This window comes from Trichosurus vulpecula, chromosome 3 (genome assembly GCF_011100635.1).
Source record: "Trichosurus vulpecula isolate mTriVul1 chromosome 3, mTriVul1.pri, whole genome shotgun sequence".
Classification (NCBI taxonomy): domain Eukaryota; kingdom Metazoa; phylum Chordata; class Mammalia; order Diprotodontia; family Phalangeridae; genus Trichosurus; species Trichosurus vulpecula.
Genome location: NC_050575.1, coordinates 253,334,151 through 253,350,391, shown reverse-complemented (window position 1 = coordinate 253,350,391; position 16,241 = coordinate 253,334,151). Strand labels below are relative to the sequence as shown.

Sequence of the window (16,241 nt, the reverse complement as noted above, 5' to 3'; positions counted from 1 at the left end):
CATTCTATTCAACTTCCTTTACACAGAAATATGTTTCCCCTCCCCCTTCTCCCACCATCCTCCACTGCCAACAAAGAATCATTACCAGAATTGAAGACCATTTTAATGACTATGGCTTCTCCACATGTTTAACTTGGTGAAATGGAAAGAGACTGGTTCTGGATTCAGAAGACCTGGCTCCAAATTCTTCTTCTCTCATTCAGCTGTGTGACCTTGGGCAAGTCTTGTAACCTGAACATGCTTCTGTTTCCCTATCTATAAAGTGAGGTCGCTGGGCTACATAGCTTCTGACTTTCTTTCCACTCTAAATCCACGAACCAAAAAAAATACCAGTGAGGGTTCTTTTAAAATTTTTATTATCCTGATTTATATCCCTAGTTAAAATAAAATAATAGTTTTAATGTAAATATATATTATGATTCTGTTCCAAACAGAAAATATCCCAGCATGACAAGCAGTATGACATAGATAGATGATTAGAGCTTAGAGTCAGAAAAACCTGGGTTCAGATCTGGCTCTGATCCATGCTAGCTTTGTTCTAATCCCACTAACATAGGTGTATCACTTAATTTATCAAGGACCCTTCAAAACTCTCTAAGACTTTTAAGTTATGAAAAAGGTTTCACACTGGCAGGGCCCTTCACTAATGAAATCATAGTTTTGGATTTTTTTAATGTTGTAGTAATAACCATTAAATGATTCTGATCATGTGAATACCAGCCATAATCATTTCTAGGATGTCTTTAAAATATATAGCTCAGTGATGTTCAACATCAAGATCTCTAATAGTGAATGATTGGTAAGATGAGTTTCAATAATAAAATTAATGTTTAAGGACAAAATTGATTTCCGCTAAGAAAAAATAGGTAGCACAATGTGCTAGAAAGAACACTGGATTTGGAAACAGACAAGTTGGGTTTGGTTTACTGCCATCTATATTAATAATTACATAATAATAATTATATGATATATATATTAATAATACCTAGCATTTACTTAGCACTTTGCAAATATTATTTCATTTTATCCTCAAAATAACTCTAGGAGGTAAGTGCTATTATCATCCCTACTTTACAACTGAGGAAACTGAGGCAGACCCAGTTGAAGAGACTTACCCCAGGTCACACAACCAGTAATATTTGAGGCTAAGGCCTTTATGACTCCAGATCTTGTGCTATATAGCTATTTCACCCATGTGACCTTAGGCTAGTCATTTCCACCTTCCACCTTTCCACTTCAATTTCCTTCTTTTGGAGGAGTTTGATGGCACAATAGATAGAGTGCCAGGTGAGGAATCAAGAAGACCTAGATTCACATCTAGCCTCAGACACCAGCTGTGTAACTCTGGCAAGTCACTTAACCCTGATTGCCTCAGTTCCCTCATCTGTAAAATGAGCTGGAAAAAGAAATGGCAAACCACTCTAGTATGTTTACAACCAAATCCCAAATGCAGTCAAGAAGTACGAATCTCCAAGGCAGTGGTTTTTAACCTTTTTTCTGTGATGAAATTCTTTGATAATCAGGTGAAGCCTATGGATCCCTTCTCAGAAAAAACAAAATGTTTCTAAATACGTGAAATAAAATACATAGTATTCCAAAGGAAATCAATTATATTGAGATATAATTATCAAAATATATGTTTTAAAAAATAAATTCATGATATTCAAGTTAAGAACTCCTTCTCTAAGATCTCTCCTAATTCAGAACCCTGTGGAAAAAAATATCCTAACGACTAAAAGGAATAAATTGAATATCCTATTTAAAGGCAGACAATGGTTTGGATGTTATTTTTGAACAAAATATATTAGTTAAAATAGAGTAATATGACAAGTTTGGGCAATGAGGAGAAAAACTAAATATTATTCACTAAAAATGATAATTTCTATTTTAAAAAAAGAAATCCTGGAAAACTTTGTTTTTCCTTCACAATGATCTTCTTTGAGTTTCTATTCCAGACATTCTATTATTCAGCAAGATGATTTTCTAGTATTTTTATTGTGATTTCTTTCTTCTCTCCCTTTCCCTCCCTCTCGTTCTCCCAGGGAGAAGTGGTCCAAAACTCTGATGTCATATTTTTAGGGAATTCCTATTGTGGAAACTTTTCCTATTGATGTAGATTGATTATTAGTCTCTCTCTCTCATAGCCTTGCAGATTTCAGTGACTTATACATTTCAGAGGTAGGACTTAATCTTTCTAACTCAAAGAACAGATATTTATTTTTCCACACTACAATGCTGCCTCTCCTAATCAGTATTCATTGGTATGCTCTGTTTAAGCACCTTAAAGAAAGCATTTTTAATAAAAATTGTATGGTATTTATCCAAACATAGGTCATTTTTCTCTATTCCTCTAAATATGACAAATAAAACCTAAGTCTTGGGTTGGGAAGTGCCAGGTATCTAGTTAGTACTTAAAAATTTATCTATTTCTCTACCTACATAGCCATAATTCATTTACTTTTTAGGGTATGACTATTTATATGTAAATATAGAAATATATGTATTTATACACTAATATGTATAAAACTATGTATGTGCGTGCACGCGAGTGTGCGTGCATGCGTGTGTGACCCTGGGCAAGTCATTTAAGCTTTCATTTCTCTAGACAACTTTCTAAGACTATAAATTTCTGTAACAATGCCAGTCTACATTGATAGAGATAGTTTTGTCACCTGAGAGTTCCCTACCCTAATATTTATAGACACATAAGCAAATCATCTATCACTTCTCTCAGGTCTTATTTAAAGAGACTGCATTGTAGACTGCCCTACAATGTCCTAGAATATAGTATAAATCCCAATTTTTGGACCAATGGAGTAATAATTATTATAGAAGAAAGGTGCAGAAATATAAAGGACTGATTTTAGCCAGTATTGAATTTTATCAGTTCTCCTTGTGTACACAAAATCAGCGTTTATGTGAAGTTACTTTAGTCTCTGATATATATGTTTAGAAATTGCATTAATATTGTCAAAAGGTATTTTACTTGTGGTCCAGTCTACAAAGGTTTCCCGATCTTAAGGTAATTCACAGTTGCTATTATTGTGCAATGTAAGAAAACAATGAAAATACATTATAAAAATCCATGAAAAACTAGACATTGTGTACCTGGAAATTACCAATTCAAGTCCTAAAACAATCACATTAAAACTGGGACCTCTTGGTAATTCTACATTATCTTTTTCATTTCTTAGTGATCTGTTTTATGGAGGGGGGCAGTGTATGTACAAATTAAAGTTTGAGAATATTTGTTATTTATTTGTGTTCGTTATTTTTTACAGTTTCCTGTTTCTTCAACTTCACTACTCCATCGGGTATTATTCTTTCACCGAACTATCCTGAGGAGTACGGCAACAATATGAATTGTGTTTGGTTAATTATATCTGAGCCAGGAAGTAGAATTCATCTCATTTTTAATGACTTTGATGTGGAACCTCAGTTTGACTTTCTTGCTGTCAAAGATGATGGGATGTCTGATGTATCAGTTCTTGGCACTTTTTCTGGAAATGAAGTACCTTCCCAATTGGCCAGCAGTGGTCACATCGTACGCTTGGAGTTCCAATCAGATCATTCCACAACAGGGAGAGGTTTCAATATCACTTACACTAGTAAGTACTTCAAAACAAGTAGCTGCTTTATATTCTTCTTGTATCATCAACAGTCCCTGAAGTTCTAGGATGGCATGTCAGGAGAAAATAACAGTGCAACCATGACTGCTTTTCATTTCAACCATCATGCATTTAATGTTTATTATGTGCAAGATACTATACTACATATTACCAGAGATACAAAGATGAAAAACTATACACCTCTGAAGGAGCTTATAAAGGGCAATATGATGTTGGCATATACAAGTATACTACAGGGTGAAATATAGTAGAGAAAAAGACTTACAAAGTACTCAAGGAAAAAATGAGAAGGGAAAATCATTTTCAAGTTGTGAGATTCAGGGGTAGCTTTATAGGTAAAATATTACCTGAGTTTGCCCTTGAAGGAAGAAAACATTTCACTGGGCAGAGATGAAGAAGGAATATTTCCCAGATGGCTTACACAAATGAACAGAGTAAAAAGAAGACAGGAAAAAATCAGGAAGTAATGGTTAGCCAGTTTGGCTGAATGGGCCAAAGCACCTAGCATGGTACCCTGGCAAAAAAGTAGGTATTGAACTTTAAAAAAAAATCCTTCTTTCATTCATTTATTCCAAGTGTTGAATATGTGTAGAAATTCTGACTATGAAGATACTATACATGTACACACATATAAGTGTGTGTGTGTGTGTGTGTGTATGTGTGTAGAATGTTCAGTCAGTGTGATTAAGTAGAGAGTATAGCATAATGAATTGAAGACCGTCCTTGGAGTTAGGAAGAAGCAGGTTAGGTCTTAATTCTAACACCTTCTGGCTGTGTGACCATGGGCAAGTCAATTAATTTCTCAATATTCCAGGAAACTTTGCAACACTTTACATTACAGAAAGTTCCAAGTGTATAAGATGAGAGGTATTTTCATACCAAATGCTCATCATACGGATGAAATAATAAATTTCTAGTAAAAATAAAAAATTAATATTTCACAAAAAATAATTTTATTTCAAGATTTTTTAAAAAAGCTTAATTAATTTTTTTTCCTTTCCACTTAGCATTTGGTCAGAATGAATGTCATGACCCTGGCATTCCTATAAATGGAAGGCGTTTTGGTGATCGATTTCTCTTAGGAAGTTCTGTTTCTTTCCATTGTGATGATGGCTTTGTCAAAACTCAAGGATCAGAGTCCATAACCTGCATCATGCAGGATGGAAATGTTGTTTGGAGCTCTACTGTTCCACGTTGTGAAGGTATATCTTTCCTGCTTTTTGATAGATTCAGGTTCCTGCCATTCTGAATTCCTTTGTAACAGGGAGCACAGAACATTAGTAATAATGCTTCTCAATTGTTTTTAGTCAATGATTTGATTGTTTTGTAACACTACTAGTGAATCCACCCAAATACTCAACCTCAAAAACAAAATACTTCTCTAGCTGTTTTCTTTTTAGCCTTCTACAGTCAGTATCTATATGTGATTTCTGAAATGAGTAGAAAACAGCTTTAAAAGGAAGGTTTAAATTTGCTCCAAATAAATAGAACTTTTTTTCAGACCTTCAGTTAGAAAGGTGTGCATCCCTAGAACATAGATCACAAAGGCCCTCCAGGCAGCTTCTGCTTCCCCACTTTACCCCCTAGGAATATTCTAAGGTATGATGGTTTCAATGCTATGTCCCTGGTTGTGCTAACACTAAAGAAGTTCTTTGTTATGTTTATAAATAAAGCACTTACATTGATGAAAAAGATTCATTTACAGAATTAAGATGTATCATTTAAATGTTCCAGTCTTGTGGATGGAGACAGAGTTTACATTATAAAATACTGTGTTTTACCTTGAAAAGCCAGCTATTATGATTTTAGTGTTTTTAAATGCTGGGAAAGAATTAGGCGTTTTGAAAATACAGATATTACCTTTTTCAATGAGGCCATAGCCAAAGCATTTCTTTCCTTTGGTGTTCACATATAGGTTTTTCATACTGATATTTAATTAAAATACAAAAGTAGGATTAAAAGTTTCATTTTATACACTCAACTAATTTTTTTAAAAAATCAGCTTGATGTCTGAAAGTTGTGCTCTCTGTTTAAATAATGGGTTCCTGAACTGGGTCCTGTGAAGTTAAAAAAATATGTGGATAGAGAGATATGGATAGATAGATAGATAGATAGATAGCTGGATGGATGGATGGACAGACAGACAATTGTATTTCAATACACCTGGTTTCCTTTATAATTTTATAAATTTTATTTTATGCCTTCAAAAGCACTATTCTGAGAAAGGGTCAGTAGATTTCACCAAACTGCTAAAAGTGTTCATGACACAAAAAAGGCTAAGACCATCTGCTTTAGATGATTGTAACTATCTTCAAGAAATATAAGAACTGGGGGGGGGTGCTCTGTGAAGCTGACCTATGCAGAAGTATGATTTAACCAAATCTGAATTCAAACATCAAACTAGAAAAATCCCAAAACTTCATTAGTAATGGATGGCTCTGTCACAGTCTTTGCCTATGATACAGTTATTTGCTCCAAGAAATTTCCTGCATCAAAGGAGGAGTTGGCCATTTTTAAACTAGATAATAATAATACTAATAGTCCTATTTATATAGCTTAAAGTTTGCTAAGTGCTTTACATACATTATCTCCTTTAATCCTCATGAGAATTCTATGAGGTAAGTGCTATAGCTATTATTATCTGCTTTTTTACCCTGCCTCAGCTTTAAGGAGCTGGGAAAAAGGAGTGTCTGAGTAGTGTGTGACTTTCCCTGGCTTGTACAACCAGCAAGTATTTGAGTCAGAATTAAAGCCCAGATTTTCCCTATTTGCACTTGTGCTCCACCTATTACATTGGGCTGTCCTTACAAAATATCATTTGACTTAAATAAAAGAAAACAGACATAAACTGAAGATGAAAACTGTTATTTTGGAAATAACGCTTCCTGAATTAAAACAAAAGTTACCAAATATATGCTTGAAAGTTTGTTTTATTTCTAATGAAATATAAATGTATTGCCTTCCATCCTGAAATAGTCTTCTTTAATTTGAAAAACTCCCACATAAGAAACCTTCTTCTGAGGACAGGTTTGAATTAAATGTCTATTGCTGTACTATTTAGTTTTTTTTCTACTTTTGTGGAATTCAGCTTTTGTGAAATTTGAAAAAAAAAGGTTTGTTTTGTTTTCAGATTTTTAACAGCTATTATATAAATTATCTGACAGATTCTAATGTTCAGGAATTCTTTTCACATAATGAAGAAAACTAATTTTAGTATATCTATACATATGTATTACACTTACAATGTAACATTCATGGAGCAGTAAAATTATCCATAAGATAATTTACTGTATAATAACCAGTTAAGAACTATTTTAAAATACCTACTGCATACCCAGAACCATTTTAGTTATGATAAAGGATACAAAGAATTATGAGAAACTTTATTGGCCATCAGGAAACATATAGTGCAATTATGGCAAACTTTTATTTTATTTATTAAACGTTAGCAAATTCAACATTTAAAGAAAGTGATATCTGATAGCTCTTTGTACTTACTGATTATCATGCATTTCTTACTCATTGAACTTAGCTTTTTTTTATCCTCTTAATTGAATTTTGTCCTTTCTGTGGACTTTCAGCACCATGTGGCGGGCATTTGACAGCATCCAGTGGGGTTATTTTACCACCAGGATGGCCAGGATATTATAAAGACTCTTTAAATTGTGAATGGGTCATTGAAGCAAAACCAGGACATTCCATCAAGATCACTTTTGATAGGTGAGCATTTTTTAAATTATTGTACCAAAATTTAAAAAAAATACAGTGGTAAAGCTCTACAATGTAAGCTCTACAATCAAGAATATTTTGATTCACACTCTTCACCCTTTTCTATTTATTTTAATTACATTGTGATTTTCCTTACCATGGCTATGTGTCTTTTGACAAAGCGCTTGGAATATATCTTCACTGATCCATCAAAAAACTTACCACTGGAATTCACATGTGCAACACTAAGTAAAACGACTTTTGTTTCTCCTTGTGTTTTATTCCTACTGCACATAGTACTTCAAACGTTCTGTACAGTAACTCTACACAGGGAATAGTGGGTGTACAGAGAGTGGTTCTCCACATTTTTTCCAGTGCCATTCTGCATTGGGGATTGATGGTAAAGAAATATTTCCCCATAATTTATATTTACACCTTAACCCACCTCTGATTTGGAAGCTATGGAGATCCATGAACATACTGTTGGTATTCGAGGACACATGTTAATCAATTCCATTAAGTCAGCTCAGAAAAGTTCCTCTCTTTGGGATCATGTTCCACACTGAAAAAATTGAAGACCAATAGATGATAGAATATCAGTGCTGTAAGTGATATTAAAGATCACAGAGGCCAATCTCATTTTAAAATTAGGGAACCTGACATCCAGATAGGTTCATGATTTGCCCAAGGATATGACAGGTTTCAAGTGAAAAAGAGGAATTGATTAGCTTAGAAATGATCATGGACATTATATTTTAAGGGAAAATTCCTATTGCCAGAATTTAAAACAGGTAGTAAGACTATGAAATCTGAGCTTTGATATTCCTCTATCTATACCAGTTTGAGAGGTGTTTCTTTTTCTGAAGGAAAAAAAAAGTAATTTGTTTCCTCATGTTTAATGAAGGAAATTTTTAACTTTTAAAGATATGTGAGGCTTTGAATATAGAATGTTTTATATACTGTCCAACAATATTGCTGTGTTGAGTGGACCTATGTAATTTTTTCTTTGTTAAGAGATGTTTCAGTGGGAGGATCATAGTGAGACATGACTGTGGTATAAAAACAAAACACGTAGACAAAATTTTTTGTTCCTAAAGATATTTGGACTTTGGTTCTTTTATCCAGTGTCTGGATAACTATGTTCCAGCACCGGATCATAATATTTTTACATTTGTTGTGAACTTAATTATTAACGAACACCAATATTTCAGTATACAAAAATGAATATGAGAATTTTATAAGAAATTGTGAAGTTTTGTTCTACACCATTTTAAAAGAAGTATATATGTATATATATAAATACATATATCTATGTACATATGCATATATCTACTTCCATGCTGAGATTTTCTATCTATCAGTATATATGTGTGCTTGCATACATATATAGTATACATAGAAAGATATGCATAATTTAACAATGTTGATTTCTTTTCTGGACTATACATAATTGTTTCTAAATGTTTTTTTTTACTAATTAGTATATTATAGAATCGCTTTCCATGAAATACCATTGCAGTCTGTAAAGTATAATATGTCAATAATCAATAAAAATTTAGGTGTTTACTATGTGTCAGGCATTGTGCTAAGCACTGAAGATACAAATACAGACAAAAAGAAAGACACACTCTGCCATCAAGGAGCTTACAATCTGATTGGGGAAGAGAACATGCAAAAAGAAGCTTAAAAAGAGAGGTGTAGGAAAAGGTGCCCAGGGAGGGGCCATGGTGGAGAAGTCCATAGAAGTCCAATTATCAATGCAGCTGTTGGGAAACGGAAAAGACAATGTTGGTCCCCTTTCTTAGATGGAGGTTTTGGAGATCATGACTGCCTTGTTCTGGGAACAAAGAATAAAGGAGAGAGGCGGGGGTTGGGAGAGGGGGAGGAGGAGAGGGGAGGAGAAGAGAGGAGCTAGTCAGGTTCCCAGCAGCTCATCAAATTTAAACAACTTGGTGAAAATCATATGCTCATATTCTAATTCTGCAATTGATTTATGCTCAATTTTCTGTTACCTGTAATAACGCAGACACGTTTACTTCTCTTCTGTCTACTCTCTTTTTCCCCTAAGTATAGTGTTTTTCCCTACTTACCTGAATCCTTTTCCAAGATACTCCTAATGTGTCTGCCTTCAAAATCAACATGCACTCTGCAATAGGTCACTGTTCATAGTCTCTTTCGAAAAGACTTGCAAAAGGAAACATTACATCACACATAAAGCTGTGTTGTGCTGTGGTTACAGGGAAGCAAGATCAATGAACAGAAATGTAATTTCACTCAGAAGTTTCAAATTGTGCATCAATATATATATATATATATATATATATATATATATATATATATATATATATATATATATATATATATATATATATATATATATTAAGATGCCAAACTATGAAAAGGGTTCAGCTTTTCTAGTTCTGAACATTATCTAGGGAGTCTGCCAACTGAGCTGAGCAAAGTATTTGAAATGCAGCCTTGGTCCTAGCTTTCACTAAAAAAGAGAGGGAAAATCTGAAAACATGAGAGTGAGAATAACCAGCGGAGATTTCATTTCATGCTTAGTCATCCCTCAAGAACTAGAATTCAGCAACCTGAGAATCACAGTATCTTTAGAGGAAATACTAAAGACAAAAAGACAAAGTTGCCCCCCTTCTGTTACCAGATGTTCCAGGCTACAACCTGGTTCTGGTTCAGCCATATGGTACTAAACATAATTTTTTTCACCTCCAAACCACAATAACAAAGGTTAGGTACTAGTTTAACTAAAAGAAAAAAAATCTGTATATTTGTACTAAAAAGAGGCTGTAATTGGTTGGAAAGAGACCTGGGCACTTTTATTCTAAAGAGCCCAGCAGCACTAATGTCCTGTGAGGCTTTCACTCTGCTTGACTCATTTTCTGCTTTAGATCTTCCTATATTCCTGCTCTGGAGTTAGACAAAATAGATTTTTAGAGAGTTAGTACCTCAAAGCTTTTAAAGAACTCCCATGTGAATTTGGGTAGGCCACTTAAGCTCCTTGGGCCTCAGTTTCCTCATTTTTACAATAAGGGGATTGGACTCAATGGTCCTTACAGCCCCTTCGAGCTCTAGTTCTGTGATCCTGTTATCTTCTTGGCTAAAAGACACCAAATGAGTCAAATTCTCACAATGGAATAAGCTATTATTCCCTGAGAATAAGTTAGGCTTTTTTAGAAGCTGTGCGGGCTCTTCAAGGACTCCAAGACCCCATTTAGGAAATTGCCTCATTGCCCTTGAATGGTGCCTTCATTGCCTGGAATGGTGCCCAAGTGGCCAGAACTTTATATAAAAACTATGTTGCATTAGATTTTCTTGATGTGTTAGTTACCTCTTGCAAGAAAAGTTAAGCACTTAAAGGAAGCCTTGTTAAGTTTTGCAAGTTAATAGAGCATCTTGTAGCTTCTGAAATATTTGTTTATCAAATAGCATCCTAGTGCCCTGAATGATTTAATGCAACTTTAGAAGACTCAGAAGCTACTTTTTCAAAAGTATTTATTTTTTAAAGTACTCATAAGCTCTGAAATTCTGCCTTTCTTAAAGATGCACAGTTTTTAAGTTGCTCATGGTAATGTAAATAGGTGATCATGAAATAACATTGTTAAAATTTATAGCTCATGCTAAACCAGCTTTGCACTTTCAGAAGGTACTCTTGAAGGACTCCTGAATAGGTTCAACTGTATTTTGAACATCTAGGTGGTTCAGTGGATAGACCGCTGAGCTTGGAGTCAGGAAGACTCATTCCCAGGAGTTAAAATCTGGTCTCAGACATTTACTAGCAGCGTGACCCTGGGCAAGTCACTTAACCCTGTTTGCCTCAGTTTCTCATCCATAAAATGACCTAAAGAAGGAAATGGCAAGCCATGCTAGTATCTTTGCCAAGAAAACTCCAAAAGGGGTCACTGTCAGACACAACTGAAATGACTCAACAAGAAAAAATATTTATTGTCTTTTATAGCTAAAACAATGTTTTATATTGGTATTTTAGCATTTTAGATGGCTTTAGTCTAACACTAGATGGAAGTAAGACATTTTCCTTTTAGACATTGAATTATGTTAAATAATTCTGTTTCATCAACACCAACACCCATACTCATACCTGCCTAAGACTATCATTTGACAAATAAGAAAATGGAACCTAAGAAAAAGTGGGTAAGCAGTTTGTTTGCTTAGGGTCCCATGGCCAATTAATTGCAGAGCTGATATCATAATTTGAATTATATTATTTTTAATTATTAAATACAATGGATAGAGTGCCAAGCCTGAAGTCAGGAAGAATCATCTTGTTGAGTTCAAATCTGATCTCAGGTGCTTATTAGCTGTGTGACCCTGGGCAAGTCATTTAACCCTGTTTGCTTCAATTTCGTCATCTGTAAAATGACCTGCAGAAAGAAATGGCAAACCCCTCCAGCATCTTTGCCAAGAAAACTCCAAAAGGGATCCTGAAGTATTACACATGACTGAAAAGACTGAACAACAACAACAATCTATTATTTTCTAGGTTTTGGGAGCAACCAAGATTAAATAAAGCACACTTACTGTCATTAAAAAAAAACCTTCAAATTAATATAGCATTTTAAAGTTTAAAAAGTACTTACCTCACAATGTCTTTCTGGAGGGGATTGCACAAGTATTACAATTATAACTTTACAAATGAGGAAATAATTACTCAGAGACCAAATGACTCTCTGAGTAAGTTGTTCAGCCTCTGAGTCACATAGGTGAGTGACTTGGCTCAGGGTCATACAACCTACACTGAGACAGGGACTCCCTGCTAGTAGAATGCAAATTTCATGAGATTGTGCATGCCCTACAGAAAGAGCAGTGAGAAGTATAGAGGAAACAACCTGATTTTAGCTCCAACATTCTTTCCCTCTACATTCCTATATATCATTCTGTCCATTGTACCAGATACTCAGGTAGTCTAGTATACCTTCACTCTGTACCATACTGTCTTCTTCCAGGAGAACATATAATTTTTCATATATACATACACATCTACAGGCACGTATATATATATATATATATATACACACACACGTGCATGTATATGTATATGTGTGTATATAGACACATACATATATATCTCTCTACATCCTGTTAGAAATTATGTATTTCCAATTCAATCACATATATACAAGTCATAGAATCCTAGGACTTAGAACTAAAAGATATCTTATATATCATCCCATCTCCTCATTTTATAGAGGAGTAAATTAAATGCCACAAAGGTAAAGTAACTTGCCCAGGGTCACTTGGCATTGTCAGACTTAGAACCTAGGACTCCTGACTCCTGGTCCAGGGAACTTTCCTTATACCACAATGCCTCATTGTCATAAGCTTACCAAGATTCTCTTCTCACTGAATTTGTTTTCATATTTTCAGATTTCAGACAGAAGTCAATTATGATACTTTAGAAGTTCGAGATGGACCAGCTAATTCATCACCTCTGATAGGAGAATACCATGGGACCCAAGCACCACAGTTCTTGATCAGTACTGGCAACTACATGTACCTACTATTCACTACGGACAACAGTCGTTCAAGCGTTGGATTTCTCATTCACTATGAAAGTGAGTCTGTTTTGTTGCTGTTGTTGTCGTGTTCCTGCTTGACTTTATCTCTCTAAAATGATGACCAAAAACCAGAGGCTAAAACGTGGGCTTTGTAGTTTTGTTCTCCTTCATATTATAGAAATCTGCTAGTATTCTACTTCTGAGCTGATGCCAGAGGATTATCAAAGAATCATAAGATTTTAGATCTGAAAAAGAACTAGTTGCTCTATAGTGCAGGCTATTCCTCAAAAAAAAAAAAATTCTCTCCAAATGATTTCCAACCAGTCTTTGCTTAAAGACCTTTCTTAAAATAGATATGCTTCCTGAATCAGACCATTCAAATTATGTGTATCTCTAATTATTCAAAAAGAATTTTTCCTTACATTAAATCGAAACCAGCCTTTCTGTGCCATCTAAAATGAAGCACAAGTCTTCCAGGAGTTAGCCCTTCAAATACCTGAAGGCAGCTATTATATTAGTCATCCTGTCTTCTCTGAGCTAAATGACCCCATTTCCTTTAGCCAATCCTAGTACGGCATGGATCAAAGACTATTAGTAGTACTAGCTAACTAACTAGCAATTATGTAGTATTTAAGGATTACAAAGGAGTGTGCAGCTTTCAGAGATTTGGTGTGCAGCACTAAATTTGCTCAGCTAGATCAGAACAAATGCAAACATCAAGACCAGTTTGCTAAAAATGATGGAGAAATTCAGAAGCTGCTAAATGAAAAACAAGAACTCCACAGGGTTTACCAGCAGGATAGTTCATCCATCTCTAAGGAGTCAGCATTTAATTCCAACAAAAGTAAAGTACAAAGAAAGCTTATAGAGATGCAGGATTCTTGGCTCAGTAAGAAGGCAGATGGAAGTTTTATGCTGATAGTAACAATCCAAAGTGCTTTTATGATACCCTGAAGGCTATCTATGGGCCACAGACCTATGGTGCATCTCAGCTACTCAGTGTTGATGGAGTCACATTGATTATTCATAAGGACACAATCCTGTAAACATTGGCTGAATATTTCCACAGTATTCTCAACAGACTGTCATCAGTCAATCCTGAAGCCATCAATCATTTATCTTAGGTTGAAGTCAATCCCTCCCTAACTGAACTTCCAACTGAAAAAGAGGTTTTGAATACCACTAGGCTCCTTTTGTGTGATGAAGCATTGAGTGTTGATTCTATTCCAGCTGAGACTTAACAAGGTGGGGTGTCTATTGCTCATACAAAAGCTGCCTGAAATTTTCTGGGTTATATGGCAAGAGGAGGTTATCCCCCAGGAGTTCAAGGATGCTTCCATTGTTCATCTCTATAAAAGTAAAGGAAATAGATTGTCCTGTGACAGTGACGGGGGCGGGGTCTCTATCTCTTAGTCGTTGCTGGCAAGATTCTTGCCAGAGTGCTCCTTAATAGGCTGATCCTTCACCTGAAAGATGGTCATCTACCTGAGAGCAAGTGTGGCTTCAGAAAGGGCCAAGAAACAGTCAATATGGCATTTGCTGCCTGACAACTCCAGGAGAAATGTCAGGAGCAGAACAGGGGTCTGTATACAATATCTGTAAATCTGACCAAGGCCTTTGATGCCGTTAGTTGTGAAGGCTTATGGAAAATTATGTCAAAAATTGGTTGCCCGGGGAAGGTCATCAGTATTGTATATCAGTTTCATGACAGCAGGCTTGCCCAGGTTCTGGATAATGCACAATCCTCCTGTTCCTTCCCAGTCACCAATGGAGTGAAACATGGCTGTGTGCTTGCTTCCATGCTTTTTAGCTCAGTGCTTTCAGACATGTTGTCAGACTCCTTCAATGAGGATGAACACAGCATCAAAGTCAGCTAGCACACTGATGGTAAATCCCTCAACTCGAAAGGGCTCCAAGCCAAGACCAAAGTGGAGGGAACATTGGAGCATGATTTTTTGTTCACAGATGATTGTGCACTCAAAGCAGCCTCTGAAGCTGAGATGCAAAAAATATGGATTGATCTTCTTCTGCTTGTGCTGATTTTGGCCTAAAAATTAACACCAAGAAAACACAGGTGCTCCATCAGCCAGCACCACAGCATACATTAAACCATTGGTTACAGCAAATAGAGAAGTTTTGAATGCTGTGGATAAGTTCACTTACCTTGGCAGTATTACTTTCTAGGAATGTACACATTGATGATGAGATTGACATACACATTGATAGAGCTAGCTTGGTGGTTGCGAGGTTCTGAAGGTAAGTGTGGGAGAGAAGAGATATTAGACTAACTACTAAACTGAAGGTCTGCAGAGCCATTTTGCTGACCTCATTGTTTTATGCCTGTGAAACTTGGATGGTATATCAGCGCCGTGCCAGGAAACTGAATCGCTTCCATTTGGATTAGGAAGATTCTGAAGATCACCTGGCAGGATAAGGTACTGGACATTGAGGTCTTTTCTCAAATTCAACTATTTAAAGAGCTAAAGGAGAACTTCAAAACATCCCAAAATGTCAACAGACTGTGTCCTCTATTTGTGGACCAGCCTAATGAAAACAGAGGGTCATAAAGTATGACTTTTAATTGATTAATTTTTTGGCCATGACAACCCATGAAACAGATAATAAGTACAAGTGATCCCATGAAATCTATTCATGGTATTTAGGTAATTTGAAATTCTACCAGAATAGTCATATAAAGAGTGTTAGAAAAAGCCTAACTAATGCTAATCTGTCATTAGCAAGCATTTATTAAACACTTATTATGTGTCTTGCACTGTGTTAGGCATTGGGGATAGAAAGAAAAAGAATGGTACAATCTTCACTCTCAAAGAGCTTGTAATTTAATGAGGAAGACTATGTGTGTGTGTAAATACACATAAAAAGCAGTTAATACATATTCACATATATAACAGGAATATTATATATATGTTCACACAAAGGTGCATATGTATATATATATATGTGTGTATATATATATACACATATATATATGTATACATGGGGTATATGTGTGTGTGTATATGGATAAATGAGCTAAGAAATTTATGTTATATATCTTTAAGGCACTATGAGAACTATTTGGTTGTTTGTCATTTGGGAGGAGGCAGAGTATGATAGGTGTTCCCTTTTCTCAGAAACAAGCTAAATTTAATTCCAGTATGCAATACATTTTACATTTTTAAGAACATTTAAGAGTTTAAGAATTATTTAAGAATACTTCTTCATCACTGTTTTACTAAATGTGTTTATGCAATTATACTTAGGAGCTTCCCAAAAGAGTAATCTTCCAAACTCCTTAGCCAAGCATTCAAGGCCCTCCAAAATCTGATTCTTATTTCAGCATTTCAAACTATCTGATCCTACACCAGTC

At 35.2% G+C, this 16,241-nt stretch overlaps 1 protein-coding gene across 1 annotated transcript in view; it reads left to right on the top strand.

Moving 5' to 3' along the window:
* The window catches only part of LOC118843733 (CUB and sushi domain-containing protein 1-like), a 2,679,416-nt gene that overhangs the window by 2,038,561 nt on the left and 624,614 nt on the right, over positions 1-16,241 (top strand). Inside the window, 4 exon segments of the mRNA XM_036751485.1 lie at positions 3,282-3,608; positions 4,637-4,831; positions 7,211-7,349; positions 12,741-12,928. Of these exon segments, the coding sequence (XP_036607380.1) occupies positions 3,282-3,608; positions 4,637-4,831; positions 7,211-7,349; positions 12,741-12,928 (849 nt within the window).